Genomic DNA, 21,529 nt, shown 5'->3' with positions numbered 1-21,529 from the left:
AATTGAAATGTTCCACCCTTCATCCACGAATCATGATATTTTCGTCTATCGGCACAACCCTATTTTGAACACTAATGTAAAATTGTGAAGTAAAAAGCACAGTTTATTTCACATAAATAAGAAGCCTACTCACCAGTCTTACGGAGAGGGAAGTCATCCTTGCCCTCATAGGACCCTAACAGTGGGGGGAGTTTGTAGGAGGGTGGCGTGCCCGGTGTGTTGCTCTGTGGAGGGGAGCTCTGCTCCAGGGACGCGTGGTGAGCCCCCCTAAAAAAACAAGCACAGTCCATTACAAAGACTCATCCATCACAATTCAAATGAGTACAAATGAGACCCATAAACATGATGTAATATCAATATGCTCATGTTATGGATGAACTCATTTTACATCATACTGCAGAAAAATAGTGCACATTGAACCTGAAAAAAAAAAGGTGCATTTGAATTGGGTTTACCAGCACAGAATAAGGCTGAGTGATATGGACTAGCAAGGTTTCGCTCACCAGCACTTCTGGGAGAAGGAATGGTTTAGTCCAACAGGGCCAGGTTCCTTTTTACTCAACAGGAACTCCTGCAGCTTCAGTTTGACCTCAGTACTGGCGATGGCACCTGAGAACAGAGTCAAAGGACATCAAAAAGTCATGTTTTAGTGGAGGAGAATAACGAGAAAAAAAGAAAAAGAAAAAAAATCAGTGTTGAAAATGTTTTCTGTGCTACTTAATATTTTTGTGTAAATTGTGATATGAATAAATAGGACATGATTAAAAAGTTCAAAATACTTGAAAATATTTTGTAACATTATAAATGTCTTTACTGTCCCTTTTGATCAATTTATTGTATCCTTGCTAAACAAAAGTTTTAAGTTCATTCCAAAAAAAAGTCACTAAGCCCAAACTTTTGAACTGTACTGTATAACTGATCCAATACAAAAAATAAATAGTAAAAAGTTATTTTTAATTATTAAGTATAAAAAAAACAACAACAAAACAATTATGTGTGCTATGTATTTTCATTATAGGTACATTTGCATACTTTATGTCTTACAGACAGATAGTTAGTAACAGGCTTAGTAGGCTTAGTAACATGCTAATTAAAACTCTATTGGTATTAATAAGAGTCATGTGAATGCTGCATATAATAGCTGCTTTGTGTGCACTTATGAGGTTACTATGAGATACTATGTAGGCAGCAGGAAGCTTACTAGGTTTTGGAATTGATCCAATATGTTAATTTTGTGGTGCAATAATACCTAGTACTGCATTCAGTCATTTTTTTAGTGTAAACAACCAAAGATGAGAAATAATAGAGCAATTTGTGCCTGGTGTGCTTAAAGTACTTCAAGGGATATCCATGACAGTGTTATTATAGAAGCAAACAACAATAAACATTAGCTACGTACTGCTCGGCAAGTTGAACTAAAAGGTGAAGAGTGTATTTGAACTATTCACATTTTAGAAATTATCATCAGAATGATGAGCGGCGACTGTATCATCAAATGAGTTCACTGTAGATCTTTTGTAGTGTATATAATGGATGGATTAATAGAGAGATACATACTCTCTTTGCCCTTTTCTTTGTTACGTAGCATGATGAGCTGTTGCTCCAGTCTCTGCTTCTCCATCTCTTCATGACGCTGCTGTTCCAACTTCATCTTCTGCTCCAGCTCCTGCTGACGCTTTGCGGCAAGGATCTCCTGCTGTTGCTGTTTAGGAAGAGTGCAGAGGTCAAGAATCCAAGTTCAAGGAGATGATGTATACAGAGAGGAGAGAAAGAGTCATACCTTCAGATGTTCCTGTAGCTGCACTTCATGTTGGCGGGTCAAAACCTCATGCTGCTTCTGGAACTCGGCGAACAGCAGCTGTTTCTGCAGCTCTTGTTGTTGTTTCAGCAAGAGCAGCTCGTGCTGCAGCTGTTTTTCCCTCAGCGTCGGGTCCACGGTGCTTAGCGTGCCCAGACGCGGGTCTGTACGCAGGTCCACCGGCCCTCCACTACCTCCGCCCTGATCTCCTCCACCTCCCACAGGGCTCTGCATCCCAGAAGGTAGCAAGGTCTTCACATCCACTGCTGGAGAGACAGAGAGATAGTCAAGTATAGAGTCATTAGAATTATAACCTGTTAAACCTTAAAGGTGATCCCTGAAATTTATGCACCACAAACAGAATAAGGATTGTTTCCCAACAAATATATTTCTTAGCAACATCTTCTACATAATTAAAACCGTTTATCTTTTTGTAGCAGTTTCAGCTACAAACAATGAATATCTTCTTTCTGTATACATATATATGTCACACAATAAAAAAAAAAAAAAAAAACAGTTAAAAGGACATATATCATAATAATTTTGAAGGACAAACTGCGTTTACTTCAGGACCTGATTCAGTACCAAAATGAAACAATTTCTTTAAAATTCAACATTCAATACTTTTGGGTGAGAAATATTTTTCTGAAAGAAATTAAGACATTTATTATTACTTTAAGAATACTTTTTATTAATCAAATGTGACAAAAATCTTTTGTAATATTGTAAATGCCTTTACTATTTAAAAAAAAATAAAATAAATTGTTCTTAAGTTATCAGACAAGGATCCTGAAATAAATGTATCACGGCTTCCACAAAAATATGAAGCAGCATAGCTGTTTTTAATATTGATAATAATAAGAAATATTTTTTAAACAGCAAAGCAGCATATCTGGATGATTTCTGAAGGATCATGTGACACTGAAGACTGGAGGTAGGGCTGGGCGATATATCCAACGATATGATCATGCCCATCTAGTCAGTAAATCTGGTTCCTTGATTACCGCTAAATCGCCATCATCTGCTTTTAAATGGAGCGGCATTTAATAGACAGAGCCGTAGATCACTGACAAGCTACGCAATATCGCGTTGATTATCGAAGGCGATTCATCTGGGATAATGAACGCGATATTGTGTAGCTTGTCAGTGATCTACGGCTCTGTCTATTAAATGCCGCTCCATTTGAAAGCAGGTGATGGCGATTTAGCGGTAATCACGGAACCAGATTTACTGACTAGATGCGCATGATCATATCGTTAGATATATCGCCCAGCCCTAACTGGAGGAATGATGTGCAGTAACAGAAATATAAAATTATAATAAATTAATAATAATAAAATATGTTAAAATAGAAAACTTTAATTTTAAACTGTAATATTATTCCAAAATGTTACAGTTTTTACTGTATTTTTAATCAAATAAATGCATCATTGGTGAGAATAAGATATTTTTCTTTCTCAAAAACGTAAAAAAAATCTTATCAACTTTTGCCAATCCGTGTGTATGTATATACGTACACAGACATGTAGCATTTTTATTTTGTAATGGGTCACCTCTGCATGGGTTCAAACTTGTTCCCTTAACCTCTCTGCTAGTACCGCTCAAAATAGTCTTACTATCTGTTTAGAGCACACAGTTACATAAGAAAAGGCCATGAGTGTATTTGCAATTGAGCCGGTATTATATAGTTCATGTATGATGCATCTGTAATTGTTGGGCTGACATTTGTCTGTCTCTGCCCGTGTTACCATAACCAAGTGTTGGGCTTAAATGTAGAAGGGCTAGTGGATGCTGCCGTCTTTTGCATCACAAGCCTGTTGGGAATTCATCCAACTGAGCCAAACCAGCTTTATCCAGGAAGCGCAGCAAAGAAAAATACCAAAGTTGGTGTAAAATCAGTGTAAAAGGGCAACAGTATTGTTATAGGTCATGAGGTAAAAATAACGGCCAAACCTGCCTTAGGTTAGGGCACTGTACCAGTGAAGAGGGCATGCAGTTATATTACCTATTGGGGAAACCAAGGGGATGTTCTGATGCTCGTTCTAAAAAGCAGTCCAACCAAACACTTTTTCTCCATCTCTGATATTTCCAATAGCACCACTAGCCACAAAACTGAGCCTCCCAAAGCTTCTCAGCAAAAGTTTTTGGCACAAGTGATGTACTAAAAAAGGCCCCACAAACCCATCATTCCTGCATTTGTTGGCATTACTTTTGTTGTTGTACTTGTTTTTTCCTTTTGAAATAGTCTTTTTAGTTTCACTGCAATAAGGTGGCATTAATGAGTTGCCATGGGAATAGCATTGTGTTTTCTGCCTCTTGCACAAGTTAGTTTAAGCTCTCTCCAAAGGCATTCAGTCAGGGAAACAGAGTGCTCCCATTAAAGGTGAGCGGGCCATAGCAGCTTCCAAACTTTAGTGCGAATCAAAGTAGTGAATCTCAATGATGCTGGGGAACAAAAAGGGTTTGAACTTGACTCTTACTTCAAGAACGGGTTTAAGAATTATAAGGAATAAAATAAGGAATTCTCTATGAATTGCTTTCTGTGAAGTAATTTTGTGGACTGAATAATAATAATATCTCAATAATAATAATAAATAATCTCAAAACCATTCAGCAATACAGGTCAAAAGTACCAGTAGTTACCAAATCAACACTAAAATAACAAATATTAATAATGATGATAATAATAATAATAATAATATTTTTGGTTTTGCATTCCTGTTTCTTAAACAGCAGAACATGGCACTAGCAACTCCAAAGTCATGGGTTTGAAAAATGTATACCTTCAATGCAATGCAAAGTCTTTTTGGATAAAAGTGTCTGCCAAATGCATAAATGGATTGAGACAGCCCTGGTTAGCATTTAGCATAATTCATTACCTTCATCATGGTCATCACATTTGTTACAATTTTTGGAAATAAGTTATCTGGAAAAAAAAGTCGTGCAATACTGGCACAAAAAGCATGAGTATTTCACAATAGAAATTGGCATATCACGTATGAAACTATACTTCGTCTCTTCAAACTCCAAAGAGTCATCATGGAGTCCATGAGCCTGCAGGGGCCTTAAGGGTGAGGTAGGAAGCACAATTTGGGGGCCCCTCACTGCTGAGAACACATTAACCCACAAGTCACTCAGCCTCTACCGTAGCCCGGCTCACCCTCCCAGCATTGGCTAAAGTTTACCAACATGCTAATAATCCGGTTTCTTTGCTGGATGCCTGACGGAAGCATTCAGCTTACATGAAAATCAGATTACTCCCCGTTTATCAGTCAGGGGCTAAAAATAGCATTCCTCGTGCCCTCGGGCCAATTGACTGTGTCAAGCCTTTGACGTCAGAGCCTGGCCAGCCGAGGTCGCCTGGGCTACCGCTCCTGTTACTGACCAGATGAGCTTAGCATAGACTTCCCTAGACACATTGTGGTCTTCCAGGAGAAGAACAAGGTGCTTCCCATGTGTGAAGTTCAACGGTGTCCGCAACAAATGGCTCAAAACATTAGCTAATGAAGCACTCTGTAAAAAATTCAGAATATAGAAGATAGGCAGTTCAGGCTTCAGGGGCTGCATGCAAAAACAAACAGACTGTGTGAACACCGTAGTCTGATTCACAATTGAATGGAAATGCGAGACTAGATGACTAAACAATACTTTTACTGCTAATTGACAAAAAAAAAAAAAAAAAAAAAAAAAAATTCATACCAGTTTAAAAGGGAAACATCATGAATGAGGTTTAGTGGGCATGTTGTAACTTATTATGAAAATATTGATGTTTTACATAAAATAACATATCTAGTTAATTGAGTTTGCATTCAGAATTGGATTCGATTGTTTGATTTATAGATTAATCAGTACATTTCTTGACTTTCTTTCAAGGGGTTTGTTAGACTAGTCGGTTACAAAATTCCCATTTGAACATGAATGCAATTATTTATGGAGCACATACCTATTTATGAGCTCTATTAATATTAAAACTTGGTTACAGCCATTAAATGTTTTGTTAACATGTTTGTTCACAGTCTAGCGTTTATGCAGCAGCAGCAGCACAACACATCGGTAATCAGTCCAAACACAACATCTATGTGACAGACTCCCACATCCCTACGGAAAACTCCTTTGAGGTGATAATTAGCAAGCATAGGGACTATTAAAGACAACCTTCCTATCAACTCCTTCCTGTCCAACAAAAGAAAACGGCAATTCCGTCACAGCTAATGTCTATCCTTTTTCAAACTTCTCGTCCATTTTAAATATCACCCGCCTCCAAATTGGTAGTTACTCATCAAGGACCTGTTTTTAAGTTGAAAGGAGGAGATGAAAAACGCATGAAGGACAAAAAAAGAAAAGGGGAGGTACTCCGGGACTGGAGTTTTCGAGGAAGTCCTCAGTGTGGAGGTTGGGCAGACTGAGGGGGTTTCCAGGCAATTGAAAAAAAAAAAAAAAAAGTGGAGACTCGACTGATTACGGTAGCGCCCACATGTAGAACACAAACACAAACTTGCAGACCGATATAAACAGAATCAAGCTTTCATGATATTTACAGTGAAAGATAATATAATCAGTATTTCTGTCTTCTTTTCTGGTAAAAATGGGTAAACATCCTTAAAATAAGATAGGTATATTTTTAGAGGAAAAAAAAATTGATGGGATGTTTGTTCTTTTTTTTTTAGATATAATTATTTCCTAAAATAAGAAACATTGCTTCCCAAGTAGCATAAGGATGTTTATGTATTTTTAATGTAAAATCTCACAAAAATACTAGGGATGCACAATTCTGGACAATACCAATAAGCTAAGAATTATTTGTAACTGATAAAGACAACATTAAATGACTGACTTTAAAATTCTATACTATTTTGCTTAAATAAATTAAAAATAAAACACAAAATACTAAATCAGTTCTTTTAAGGCTACAAGCAAACTTAGGCATCACAATATAATAATACACAGTATGAAAAATTGAGATTTTATATAAAATTTTAATTAAAAAGTGTTTTTATAGATTACATTTGATGAAAATGTCATCTAAATGTAAATAAACATGCACAAATATACAATAAATAAATAGTTCGGCTGATAACATTTTTAAAATGATTTGTGCACACATACATATACACAACTTTCCATGTTGTATTGCAGTTTCTCTGGTGTTTTTCCAGGTGATGTATAAATGAGGACAATGGTGATCTCGTCCCAAGGGAAAGGTGTAAAAAAGCAAAAAACATTTCCGCAGTGGCACTTACCATGCATTAAAAACGAGGTAAGGGCATTATAACCTGACAGGATGAAAATAGAAGAGAGAGAGAGAGAGAGAGAGAGAGAGAGAGAGAGAGAGAGAGGTACCTCCTCATCAAAAATAAAAGAAGGCATTGCATAAGGAATGGGTGAAGTTGGGAGAGTGAGACAGAAGAGGACAGGAACGAGAGATGACAGACAGAATATAACTGGGTGATGTTATTTGGATAAAAAGCCAAGCAGGACTAATCAATGAAGTGTCTGGAAGTCGGCCAGAGAATGCTTGAGTAGCCAGATTTACCTTTCATCAGATTATATCGTACTCCATGGATTACGCTAATCGCCTGCTGGAAGGACTAGAAATAGCTTCCTCTCACTCCATGTCACTGGCGTTAAGAGCAAGGTGCCAGTGTGTGTATGTGTGTATATGTGTGTGTTTATCTACACTTGATCTCCTTATACAGCAGTTAGCTTAAAGGGTTAGTTCACCCAAAAATGAAAATAAGACTGTGTTGCACTCACCCTCGAGTCATCCTAGGTGTATATGACTTTCTTCTTTCAGACGAATCCAGTCGGAGTTATATTAAAAATTGTACTGGCTATTTCAAGCTCTATCATTGCAGTCAGCAGGTGTTACAATTGAACAGTCCACAAGTCCTCAAATAAAGTGCGTGCATTCATAATAAAACGTGCCGCACACGGCTCCGGGGGGTGAATGAAGGCCTTCTGTAGTGAATGCATGCATTTGTAAGAAAAATATCCATATTTCAAATGTCATATACGCCTAGGATGACTCGAGGGTGAGTAAAAAAACAAGCTAATTTTCATTTTTGGGTGAATTAACCCTTTAAGTTAATCACAATTCCCAGCTCAGTCATGTTTTAATTTGACAATAAGACTAGAGCACACGGTATTGTTTAGAATTGTAAAACCCTGACTAGAACGACAGTGAACAGAATAATGTGTCAAAAGTAAATCGCTTCCATTATAATCAATGAATCTGAGAAGTGGCCGGTGCTGTGCATCGAAACAGCAAGTACTTACACATTTAAAACAATGTACTAGCATCTTCTTTTGGAGGCTGCGTCCTCTGGAGGTCACATTTGTCAGCCACATACAGTACGTCATTTAGATGTTTTCTTTCTTTCTCTTTCTCTCTTTCTTTCTTTCGTTATTTATTAATTAATTATTTATGCTGGAATGACCCTAGCCCTGTTCCAGACACAATAAATAAATAAATGTCTGAGCACTTTCCAGAACCTACTTCCACAATCACAGCAGATAATCATCTGGAGAGACCCACACGCGGAAAAGTCGGCCCATGGAAGACATTTATCACACTAACGAATTCTTTTTAACATTTTGGTCAAAATAATGAAATCCAATACAATGCCTTTTTCAAGCTATGTTTTGAAATAGCTGCCCCATTTCCACTGTAGCAGGGGGTCTTTCCTGGCTTCAAACTCCTTCCCCCGTCTTCCTCACTTTCCTCTACACCTTCACCTCCTCCTCATCCTCCCGGCCCCCGTCCTCCTCTCCCAGAAGAGATTAAACACAAGCAGCGACAGAACACAGTCTGCCTGCGAAAAGCGCAGCTATAAATAGCCCTGGATTAATAATGCTCTGGGGGGAGCGGAGGGGGGAGGTGGGGGATGGGGGGCACGCTGCGCTTTTAAAAGTGCGTGAATCTATTTTAGGACGCTACATTTCCAGGCGGCTCTCTGTGCATCTCTCGCACTGTTCGCTCTGTTCCATCTTGCTAAATGTGTCAGGGATGAACACAGTGTACAGTTTCTTTGCAGAGACGGCCTTTGACCTGAGGACCCTCATGAAAAGCATGCCGATGGCCTGTCAATAATGTAATTAAAGCACCGCCCAGGGACTGCAAGCAAGGACTATCCATAGATGTGAACTGATGTGCTATGATCTAAACCAGCGTCTAACCAGATAATAATCTGTCAATGAGTTACAGAATCTAGTCGAAGCACTTTCCAGTGTAAAACAGTGCTTAAGTTGACATCTAACCGCCATATCCTTAGGGATGTGGTCCCCCATGGCAGCAACAACCTAACGGTCTCCTCTCCTCTCTCCCGAAGGGCCGCCCTTTTGTTTTCAGAGCTCAGTTGAAAGAGAAATTTACAGCTGACACAATTTGCTGACACCATTTCCTGCGTTCATTCTAGCCAGGAGAGCTTTATTTTAGCAGTCAGTCTAAAGCCCTGTTGTGCAGAGACAAAGAGGAATAGATAGAAAAAGAAACAGATTTTTTTTTGTAACATTTACAAACTTATTTGTCTGTCACAATCTGCAAGAATCAATCTATTCTATCTATCTATCTATCTATCTATCTATCTATCTATCTATCTATCTATCTATCTATCTATCTATCTATCTATCTATCTATCTATCTATCTATCTATCTATATCACATACCTATAAGAGAGGCAGAGAAAGAAGACAAAGTGAGCAAGAAAAGCTAAGGACACAGAGGAAGAACCTGAAGGACAGTCATTAATAAATGTGCCTGCACTTCCCTCTGTTCTGCAGAAGCACCTCTGTTGGTAAGCTTTGGGACACAGCAGTGAATCATGGGACGTGTTTCCCCAGCACAGAAATAACCTAGAGGCTCAGAAGGTGCAGACCTGTGATATATTAAAATAGAGACCGTACACACACACCCGCAGCAAGAGCGAGATAAATTTGTACTATAAACCAACAATCTTCAGGACAGAATGGAAAAAAAGCTAAATGTATTACGAGTCCATGGTGGTTTGCCTTCAAATAAAAGCTGTCAGTGGAAACCACACGGCAATGAGCAAATAATCGCTGTAAGAAAAAGTTGCAATCAATCAATTAAGACTTTAATGCAAGGGTGACGTTTTCAGAAATGACAGGACTGATTACTTTTCCCTTAAATGTGTGTAATTTTTATAAATAGTTTGCGGTTTCATATTGATTTTACTGCTTTTTGACTGAAACGGGCTCCTGCATCCGCAGCCTCCCTGGAGGAAGCGTTTATTATTTGAGCTCTACAGGCGCTTTCTACCATCCCCCTGTTTTAAAGTCTATTTTGCAGAGAGCCTGACTTACGTCATGGTTATTTTCTTTAGCAACGGTACACCAGCTACGCTTCAGAAAAACGAGCGGGAGAGATGGAAAGGCAGAGAGAGAGAAAAAAGCATGAATATTGCTTTCCAGAAATAGCACATAGCGACGTGCGGTAGGCTGCCCTGTCAAATCGGTTCTGCATCCTCTCCTTGTTAACGGCACACAGATGAACGAGAGCGAGGGAACTAGGAGAGAGAGAGAATCAAATGGAGTCCGTCAGATCCAGCCAATGGTTTGGCGACATTGCCACCAAAACTGTGGGGAAGAAGAAAAAAAACAAGAGGTGCAGGAAAGCTGGGTGTTACATTTACATCTTTTGGAAGAGCCTCTTGGCAGCTTAAACTTGGGGTTTCAAGCTGGTAAGGGAGAGTTACAAATAGCCACTGTGATTTATGGGCCCCAGGAACCTCCAATGCCTTGGCAGGCCTAAAGGAGGGGTAGATCCCCTCGCTCTGGGAAAACAAGAAACCAGCAGTTCTTTGGTGGAAGCCCAAAAAAAGACAGCTGTAAAAAGGGAAAGAGAGGGCTTGTGCACCGCATGATGTTAGTTCATAACGACTCTTGATCCATAAGACATGCGGACGATGACGTCAATTAAAGTGGATAATGACACTGCTGGAAGTCAACAATGTTTATCGGCTAATGCATGTTGATTCGTTCACGTCATGCATGCTGAATGGTGCTATTTTCGATTTTAGCGAGAGAACAGAGCTTAATATTTTTATTGTTGGCCTTTTAATCATTTACAGGACAGTTGAGAGAAGACAAGAAATGATGGGAATAGAGCGGCTAATGGTATTGGGTATATACTCCAGTTCTAGCACATGCACTAATCGCGAGACTCAATTTTTATTCCTACTTATACTACTTGCATGATGACTAGTTTTGATTAGTTACGGCTGCTATGGTCGTTTACCAATAAACAACTGGCAATTGAGAAAGAAAAAAAAAAATTAGCATTAAGTACTTGATTTAATATTATTATTACTATAAAAAAAACAAGAAAAATGTAATTAATAAAAAAGTAAAAACAAACAAAACATTAAAAGCTAAAAATAAAATCAATAATTTTAAATGCTAAGCAAGAATTTAAGATTCACAACATTATAATGCACAGCATGAAAAAGGATCTTCTAAAGATTACCTTTAACAGTGTTATTAAATTAATATTGTTATAAAAATTTACTTTAGATGAATATTAAATCATGACAAAGAAAATCTTAATGTAAAGAAAATAACTGTGGAAAATATAGATAATATTTTTTCAGGATATGTCAATGAACAACATTTATTTACAGTCACTTTTGATTTTTTTAATGCATCCTTGCTAAATAAAATGATTAATGTCTTTAAAGTAATAAAATAAAATAAGTTAAAACCCAGTGTTAAAACAGGCAGAAATGAGCATACACTATTAAATATTTATACATATGCTGGCTATGGATAAGTCAATATTGAAAAGGAAACTGTGCATGTTAAATTCTCTCAAATTTTACATTCAAATTACCTTTGCCATCTAATGCTCACCTAATATTATTATTTATTACAAGTTTTTAAAGTATTTAAAAAGACTAATATTTTAATAACACTGTTAATGGAATCTTTAGCAAATCTCTAACTACTGCCATTTACCTGCTAAATAGTAATGGTATTGGCAGAGCTAGTCAATAAATTGGTGCAAGTCTCATTAGCCGCAATGCCTCGGTGTGTGGTTACTTGTTACTTGCTTTTAAATGACTAAGCCATGACTGAATAAAAGCTTTTTATATTCTTCAAAATTGATATGGTTTTAAAAATTGGTGCAACCCTTCACATATGAATCAAAACTACATCTGACTCCATTGTCCTTTGTAGGCATCACATGGCACTAAACTTGGTCCCATCACCCACCTCCTTCACCATCAGCCCCAAATACAGTGTCCCATTCAACAGCGAAACCTCTACCAATCATACCGTGAGCTGCGTATGCCCAACCGCCATTCCTTAGGGCTCTAGTTCAAATGGGACAACTTTTCATGAGCAGGAAAAAAAAGCAGAGAAGAAGAAGCAGCCGCATGCAAAGCATAAACATTCAGACGATGAAATGTCATCGCTAAGTAGCAGGCTGAGTGCCGGCCACTGTTTACAGGTTCTATAAATGCACCAGCATTGACGTCAAACGCTTGCATGAGAGGAATGTTGTTTTCTGGGTAAACTTCAATGTGTGGTGCGGAATTCATCTCACACCACTTTTTAGAAAGAAGCAAAGAGGGGGTCGCAGGGTGTATTCCAGCAAAAAAAGAGGATTTTTTTCTTCAAAAAAGATGTGAAATATATATATATACAGTATATAAGGTGGTGAAATGTTCGAACTGATTCATTTTCAAATAGTGGTTGCAGTACCTTCACTTCACCAATACTATTTTGAAAGCATTTTGGGGTGGGATGGGAAAAACTCCTCCAGATTATTAACATTATTGATATGTCTCAACAGCAGAGAAACAGGTGGCCCACAAAAATGACCATTTTACCACCAAAATTTTCAGATTCAATGACTTCTCTAGACTGCTTCTGGTGGGTACAAAAATTCACCCACAACAGCCCGAATTCCCACAGCACATTCAATTCTTGGAATGTGTAGCAGAAAGGTTATTCCTTTTCTTATTAAACTATTTCCAGTAAAGGATATTAAAAGATATCAGAAATTTAAAGGCACGGGCCATTTGGCAAGAGGCAAGAACAAAATAGTCTGCATCTAACAGTCTGAACCATACTATCACTTATTAAGATGAGAAGGGAAATTAAAATGAGGAGGTAAACGAAGAAATCGAAAGACATTCTTCACTAGCAGAATATCAAATAAAAAAGTTCACCAGAGCATGCAACAAAGATGAAATGCACAGACAGCTTAAATAATACTTTCCTGCTAAATTTTACTGTACAAATGACTGAAAACTGAGAATCTACATGTCAGATGTACCACTACAGAAATACTGGATGTGGCAAGCCAACAACATACAGCAGCCAAAAATTCAAAACCATTGTTTTTTTTTTTTTTTTTTTTTTTTTTTATGAATGTGTGCACATCGCTGCCATTTTTGAGTGCTCATCGATGGCATTCAGGTAGAATTTTAGAGGCTACACACAATTCTTTAATGCCACTTACATAATTTTCCATTAAATGCAACTAATTTTTTTTCATATTGAACTTTTTGTTGTTTGACAGCTTAATTGAAGCCTATGCCACATGAAAAGAAAATGAATAATAAAAGATTTTCAGTTTGCACAGCAGTAATGTATCTTTATTGAAGATTTTACATTTTATCAGTTGTTGACTTTTATTCTCATCCAATGTGTTCTCTGCCTCTGAATTGATGACACCTAAAACAACAAATAATAAAGTTTGTTGAGGAGTATTGGACACAGGGATTTTGGAGAATTTGCCTGATAAATGAGTACATGGGGGGAAAAAAATTTACGCCGATGTGGCATTTTTGAATTACCGTAGGCCATAAGGAATCACCCAGAAACCTCCTTGCAATACCCTAGCACCCTACCAACAATGATACTGTATAAAGAACAGTCTTGCTGTAACGAGGCCTCACTGCTCATCAAATTTATAAATACTGCTGTCTACAATATCTTGCATCCAGAAACATCCCTGAGCACCATAATAGGCCTATCCTATACTAAAACACAATAATAGGCGATAGTAAAATGAGAGCAGTGAGATATTATTAGCTCATGTGTAGGGTACAAACAGAACAGCTTGCAGTATATGCAGATTCTATTTCCACTCAGCTGCACAATGTCCTCCTCGTTCTAAACAGAATGCTTCCAATGTCTGCTATGATCTCCTTATAATGAACTACTGACGGAGTACATTTTAATATTCATTGTTTTCCACGTTGAGCATATTTTTGTCATTTTTTTGCGTCACCCTCCTATTGTTGTCGATGAGGCACTTTTGTAACCTGTCAAATGAACACCTACACAAACGCAGAATCGATATATGCAAGACAAAAAAAGAGATAAAAGAGATAAACAACTGATCATTTGAATCATCCACTGAATCACTGATTGACTGACTCATGTTTGTTTCATTTAGATCGTCTGTCAACCACAACATCAAGTGCACTGCAGTTTGAGAACAGATCTCAAAGTAGGTGTTGAAAGGCTATAAAATGGGTGGGGCTAATGCATTCCCATAGTGCCCTAAAAGCTCCAGCTGCCATTCAAGACATGGGGTGAGACCATAGGCCAGTAAACAGCCGAGACATGCCTGTTGCTTATAATAGCACGGGGCATCACTGGGGAGACATAGCTGACTAGCCGTGGTGGGAACGATACAGCTAAATTTAGAAGAGCTCTTCATTTTGACAACTATAAGTAGTAAGCAAACTTGGTATGCAAATGAAAGTTCAAGAATAAAAAGCATTAAAGATTACTTTACTCATGGCCATACAAAATTAAAAATCACTGTTTATTACTTATGCATTATTTGTTCAAATAACAAATTTGTTCTGCATTATTTGTTCAAATAACAATAAAGTCTGTCTGAAGTGATTTTACTTGTCATGTGACATCATCAATCCATCTTACTTTTTAGCTCCAACCACACTGCTCCCTTCTGAAGCATAAATGAAAGCATTAGAATGTGTTAAAAACTACATACCAATAAGTTTCCCAGTAATAATGTGTTTTATTAATGTGGCTGATTTATAGATATATCATTTGCAGCATGTTGCAAAAAATGAAAAAATAAATAAAAATAAATCCATTATATATATATATATATATATATATATATATATATATATATATATATATATATATATATATATATATATATATATATATATATATATATATAAAGTATTATTCTTTGGTAGTGGGACTAGTGAAAATGTTGGCAGACAAGTAAAACTCTAATCTACTGGCCAAACTTGTTGTAAGCCGTGAAAAAAAAAAAAAAAAAAAAAACCAAGACACATAAAAATAAATGTTTAATTTCCAAGAAAACCTACAGATTACAGAAGTCCAATGGGTTGCTAGCATTGCACTTTCTGTTTCACATAGACTTTAAAACTGAGTCAGGGCCTTTTTCACATGACCATCTATTGGCAACGTTTTCCTATGCCAAATGGCAGCATGGCCTTGCACAACAATTCCAGACTGTTTGGCTAAATCCATTAGCTAGTTTTGGCATATAACTCAGATGGCACATGCATGCCCAACGTGCCACCCAGTATCATTGATGTAGCATTGTTTGCATGTCCCATTTCTCACCAAAAAAATATTGATATTGCTGCAGTGACATTTAGTAAATTTGCAAGATATTTTTAATATGTGCTTTATGAGAGTGTTGGAAACTCAGAAGCGAAAACCAGGAGACTCTTGGGTAATCTTCAGCAGAATTCTTTATTGAGAACACTCTGTGTGGCGCTGTAGTCATCAAAAGTCTCCTGGTTTTCGCTTCTGAGTTCCAACAGTTTTTGGTGCCGTGACCCGGATAGAGCTTCTCACCTGAATCCAGATTGAAACTTCAAGCTCAACAAAGAACTGACTACATTCCAGACTGAATCTTTCTGTACACCCAAGGGTTGGTGAGTGTAACTCTATCCAAAAGAACCTTTAAGACCAGTACAAATTTGTAATCCCACAAGAGGAATATAAATGACATATCTAAAGCAACCAAAGAGTGTAGGTGAGTCAGGGGACCACCAGCATCTGGACGTGACATCTTTATGTCAAAGACATGCCATTGATTTATAAATCAGCACATATTCAATGCATTTATGCAATGTTTCGGGTCCAGTGTTGGCAGTTTCTGTCACTGATTTGAAAGATACTGTCCTTTGCTTTTGTTTGAAGAGACTGACACAATACAAACTGCTATTAAGTTCTATATTTCTGCTACGCAGTTTAAACACAGACCACAGAACAAAGTCTGAATTTCAACAGTCTGAATTTCTTTCCAATCACACCCCTTTAATCTTTGCAGGGATTTTCTTCCATTGATTCAACAGTTTAAAGTTACATTCTAATGTTCTCTTTAATCTCTCGGGCTGTTTTACAGTCACATATTTTCAGTCAGATATAAGTTGCCACCAGTCAATCATCAAATCTGCAATCCACCTAATCCATAATGATTCAGCATGATGTTGCGAGGCTTTTTCCATTACATAGCGCAGGTATATTTAATTAAAAACCTCCTCAGGGAGTATCGACTTATAATGATTTCATCCCAGTTCAGCAAGTTTAGAAGATCAACTCAGCTTATCCCGTAAATCTGCAAAAAAATGTTCCAGGGGAACTCATTTGGCTTCAATCATAAAGCACTTAAAGGTGCACTACTTTTGGACCAATACCAGAAAATTTGTTTGTATAGTTTGCAAATTTAAAAGTGTCTGCTTAAAATCACATCAATATGTCAGACACCTCATGGCTGGATATTTCACAGAATGTTCTGCAGCTGCTTCACAGTGCAGCAGACATGTGTCTAGACGAGCAAAATAATTGTGCAAACCCCAGCGCTACCTATATATTGTATTGCATAATCAGGACACATGCTGTACATGATGTGTTACAGCAGATGTGGATGAGTGTCATGTTTCCTTTGGGACAATTAGAAATAGCAGCACTCTGTTGTAATCATTCGGCCTCAAACTTCAGGGCGGTTGTGCCCTAATGGTTAGAGAGTCAGACTTGCAACCCAAAGCTTGTGGGTTCGAGTCTGGGCCAACACTCTCTTCCACCCTCAATACCATGACTGAGGTGAGACCTTTGAGCAAGGCACCAAACACCCAACTGAACACCCAAAAATAACATATATGATTATCAGTGGAATACAATTTTGTGAACAAACAGTTCAGGATTTTAAAATTCCGATTTCTTCCCATGAAGTTTCTTTTAACTGACATTATCAAGACATTATTCCAACACAACAACAAAAATATCAGTTCATTCAGTAGGATCTTACAGGAATCTTAGAGAGGATTTTTATTTTTTCCAAATAAAGCTAGAAATTCCAATGGGAATCATGTACACATTCCTTTAGGATTTAGTGTGATTATGCTCTCAGAGTGCTGAGTCTGACTACATGATCATGGTACCTGCCGTTTTCTTTCTCCACTTCAAAACTCTATTCATATACACAAAACAATTTGTCACCTCAGTAGTACTTCATAAAGAAGTTTACTAATACAAATACATTTATTCATTTGGCATATGCTTGTATCCAAAGCAACTTACTATTAGAAATACAACAAGTGATTTTCCATAATATTGCAATAAACACAAGAAGTGCCTGTTATACAAAGTTTCAGTCATCATTCAAAACATTAAATGCTAGGACAGGAAGGTATAAAGGATAATAAGAGAATAGAAAAAATGAAGGTGTATAATTTTTATTATTATTATATATATATATTATTATTATAATAATAATTTTTTCAAGGGGAGGCAGTTAGATGCTCACGGAAGAGATGAGTTTTCAGTTGTTTCTTGCAGATTGTGAGGGATTCGGCTGTCCGGATGGAGTAATACAATTCTCATTTTCTTGGGTAGCACTGTCAACACTAGACTGAACCCTTACAGTAACACATTCAGTCTAACTGTCACTCAAAATCAACAGAGAACTGCCTTAATAAATTTCAAACCAGTACGAAGGGGTTCATTTTACAGTTAAAGAGGTGAAGGACTTGATAATAACAGCGTATCTATCTATTTGAACAGTTGACAGATAAACAGGCCCGGTGCAAGGAAAGGAAGCGGCTGCACACCCACACACTGTTATACAGTCATTCCTCTGTGTTGATTCAAGCGCAGGTGAGAGATGGCCGAACCTCACAAAGCTCTGACGGGAATGTTGACGTCACTTCTGACAAGGACGAGAGACAAGTTTACTCTGCCAAAATAAGGCTGAGAGCCTCTCGAACTCTGAGGAACAACATTATATCATTTTAAACATCTTACAACATAAAAAACAATAACACTTTATTCCACAGTGTCCCTGTTACATGTACTTACTATAGTGATAACAGTACATTAGGTATAATTACATGCAAAACCCCTAAACCAAACTCTAACCCTAACCTCAACCCTACCTTAAATACATGCTGTTAACTAACATTACTCAGTATTTAAAGAGATAGCTCGCCCAAAAACGAAAATTCAATCATTGTTTACTTACCCTCAAGTCGTTTCAAACCTGTATCAGTTTCTTTCTTCAGCTGAACACAGAAGAAGATATTTTGAAGAATGTGTGTTACCAAACAGTTGCTGGTAGCCACTGACTTTCATAGTATTTTTTTCCCACTATGGAAGTCAATGGCTACCAGCAACTGTTTGGTTACACACATTCTTCAAAACATCTTCAACATACGAAAATTAACTCATACAGGTTTGGATAGGACATGAGGGTGAAAAATTACATTTTTGGGTGAACTATCCCTTTAAATCCCTTTAAACAAAGACACCGAAAACTAAAGTGTTATAAAAAACAAACAAACAAAAAAAACAGACATCAGTTGAGAGTCAAGTCCTTAAGTTGAAAGTCACAGTGGTCATTTCGCAACTGACACAACACATTTTCGTCTACCGGGTTTAACACTTACAAGAGCATTCGAAACCACAAGGTTGACCATATTAACTTAACAAACTTAAAAGATTAACTAGCCTTGGAGAATGCAATGAGAAAATGTGCAAAGGGTGACGTTAATACTGGTACTGCATAAAGGAAAATCAGCCACATTTGTTTAAGGGTGCCCAATCCAGGTTTACACTATGACCCTCATGGTTTTACCCAAACAGAGTTTGACCCAGACAAAACAAAGTCAAGATGTAGCCACAGCACTACTGTTGTTCTATCAAACAAACATCAACAACGTTTGACTTCAAAGAAGCTTCAATTGCAGGCAATGCAAGCCTGTTTCTACCTCCCACCCTTCTTTCTTTTTCAAAACAACACACGTTTCTTCATGCACGCTTGTGCTTGTGTATCTGCTCTTCTCCATCGCTCTCTTCAACTCACCGGTGCTGGGCATGCTGGTGCTTCTGGACTGAGAAAGCAGCTCCACGTGTCGCTCTCTACTGGATGTGCTGTCTGAAGAGAAGCAGGATTCGGTCTCATAGATTGTCTGCAACATCGCGCACAGTCCCGGTACGGTTGGCTTCAAAAGCATGCCAGTCTCAAAATATCGCCACTCAATTAATGCAAAAACAAATTAACATGAAAAAGGAGATGCCAACCCACTCTCCATCCAAAACAGTCAAATATGCAAATACATTTGAAGGAAGAGGGGAAAAAAGCACCACTTCCTTTATCAAAAGGTGCATGCATGCAAAGAACCGAAAATCACTTTGCTCGTTAGTTCCATGGTTAAAAAAAAAAAAAATAAAATAAATAAATAAAAATCAATAAACAAATGCAATCAGAACTGGTATCCGTGAAAGGAAACCCTGTACACAATCCACAAATTGTCCACTCAATCTATCAGCTTTATGGCCACAACAACGAGTCTATTCATACACCACATCACCTTCTTGTCTAATTGTCGATGTCAGAAACAAACTGCTAATTCACACCGACAAGTCCAAGTGTGGCTTGTATCCAAGACCCCGGTCTGAGCGTGCCTGTATCCTGCAAACGTCTGAAGTCAATCACACATGTGGTATCGGCGGACTCCAAAAGAGCGAATTCCCCATGACGAAATGCGACGGGATGAGATGAAAGCGACAGAACGGGAGAGACGATCACTAAGTAGATCGCTGGGAGACTTTTGTCTGCCAGTCCTTCTGTTCTTTCCTTACCCTCGCCCCTCTCTTTACAAGTCCTCGCTTACAGCACAGCACACAAGTCACTCTCCTGATGAATGGGCTTAAACTGAGCCGTCAGACTGTTCCATTTAGTGCGACTGTGTTGCTTTTGTGTAATTGTTCAAAGCCGAATCTCTGCACCCTCACCATTTGTGTGAGGCGAACGGGAGCGCAGAGGTATAGAGACGTGGAGTTTACAAACAGACTGGAGCTGCTTCAGGCTGCTGGAAATAGCTGCCGAGCGACAGGGGAGGGGCGGGACTGTGCTATAAATAGAGTCGGGAGCTGAGAGAGAGAGAGAGAGAGAGGAGGGTAAGAGAGAGAGAGAGCGAGAGACTGAAGATGGAAGAAAGGGGATGGTCGATTGTTTATCTTTTAAATAAAAGAGCCAAAAACAATAATAGGAGCTAAAAAAGAAGCCAATCAGACACAAGACCGTGACAGGATTGGAGGAGTGAGACCAAACTGAGTTTAACTCGATAATACAAGCCAGCACGAGGGCAAACAGGATACAAAACAACACGAGCGCTGCTAGGTTTGTGCCAATGCACGCTATAATGAATGGAACTAATTCATGCGTTTGAAACACAAGCGTTTAAATCTACGCTTTTAATACAGACGACTGCTTCCTTCATACACAAGGAATCTGCGTCAGCACTATTGACACAGAGAACACAAGGGTAACTGTTTCACAAGCGCATGTGGGTCAAAAGACTAGGGTGGCCAATGCAGCATTACCAAACCTGTGATATGCCAAGCGCTGTAATCTCACTCTATTTATCATTCAAAGCAAAAACAGCTCAAAAAGTCAACTGCGACAAATAAACAGTAAAATAAGTAGTGAATAAAACAAAGGAAAAAATTGTGTTCAAACTGTATAAAAAAATTATTACAACTGAAACATTTCAAAAAATATATTTATTATTATATCATATAAAATGTATTATCTCATTATGTATTAATACAAATTAAACTTAATACAAATATTAAACAAACATAAAAATATGTATTAATAATACACTAAATATGTTTATATGTATTAACATATAAAAAATTTCAATAAATAAATAGATTATATAAACTGCACTTAAATCAAACTTAAAATAAATATTTTAAACTTTATTTAGTAAAATATAATGTAATACATTTTAATTGTCTAATGAAGTGTCCAAAATGCATCAGGGCTTTAAATTTTACTTTTTTTCCAAGTTCTAACAGCCTCAAATAAATAAAAACTAAAATATTTATTTAATTATTACTACATAAAAATTATTATAAATGTTATTGTTGTGATTATGATGATGATTATTATTAAGTGTGCAAAATGAACAAGGCAATGTTCACATTTCAATTTTTTAAATAAATAAAAAGATATAAATTGCACTTAAATTAAATTTAAAAAACACACATTAAAATATTAATTAAAATTAAAAATATATATTTTTTTAAATATTACAAATAAATATTTATCAATTTAACAAAACTAAATTTTGTATATTATTACCCTTTTATCTAATGGAAATGAACGGACATTGAATTAAATGTTTTTATATATATGAAATGTAATATGTGGCTCCAGTGTTGCTGAAAGGC

At 37.3% G+C, this 21,529-nt stretch overlaps 1 protein-coding gene across 8 annotated transcripts in view; it reads right to left on the bottom strand.

The window, feature by feature from the left end:
* The window catches only part of LOC109062571 (histone deacetylase 5), a 72,203-nt gene that overhangs the window by 26,704 nt on the left and 23,970 nt on the right, over positions 1-21,529 (bottom strand). For 3 of the 8 annotated variants that reach the window (XM_042728096.1, XM_042728118.1, XM_042728110.1), the window contains 4 exons: positions 1,781-2,064; positions 1,558-1,702; positions 504-609; positions 134-267 (listed from right to left, as the gene is read on the bottom strand). In XM_042728096.1, the coding sequence (XP_042584030.1) occupies positions 134-267; positions 504-609; positions 1,558-1,702; positions 1,781-2,064 (669 nt within the window). Of the gene's footprint in view, positions 1-133; positions 268-503; positions 610-1,557; positions 1,703-1,780; positions 2,065-19,151; positions 20,524-21,529 lie in introns of those variants that run through there. The other 5 variants (XM_042728080.1, XM_042728124.1, XM_042728086.1 and 2 more) reach the window with 4 other exon arrangements.

The sequence above is a fragment of the Cyprinus carpio genome, chromosome A3, assembly GCF_018340385.1.
Source record: "Cyprinus carpio isolate SPL01 chromosome A3, ASM1834038v1, whole genome shotgun sequence".
Taxonomy (NCBI): domain Eukaryota; kingdom Metazoa; phylum Chordata; class Actinopteri; order Cypriniformes; family Cyprinidae; genus Cyprinus; species Cyprinus carpio.
The sequence above is the reverse complement of the archived record's forward strand: the minus strand, read 5'-3'. Positions and strand labels throughout refer to the sequence as shown.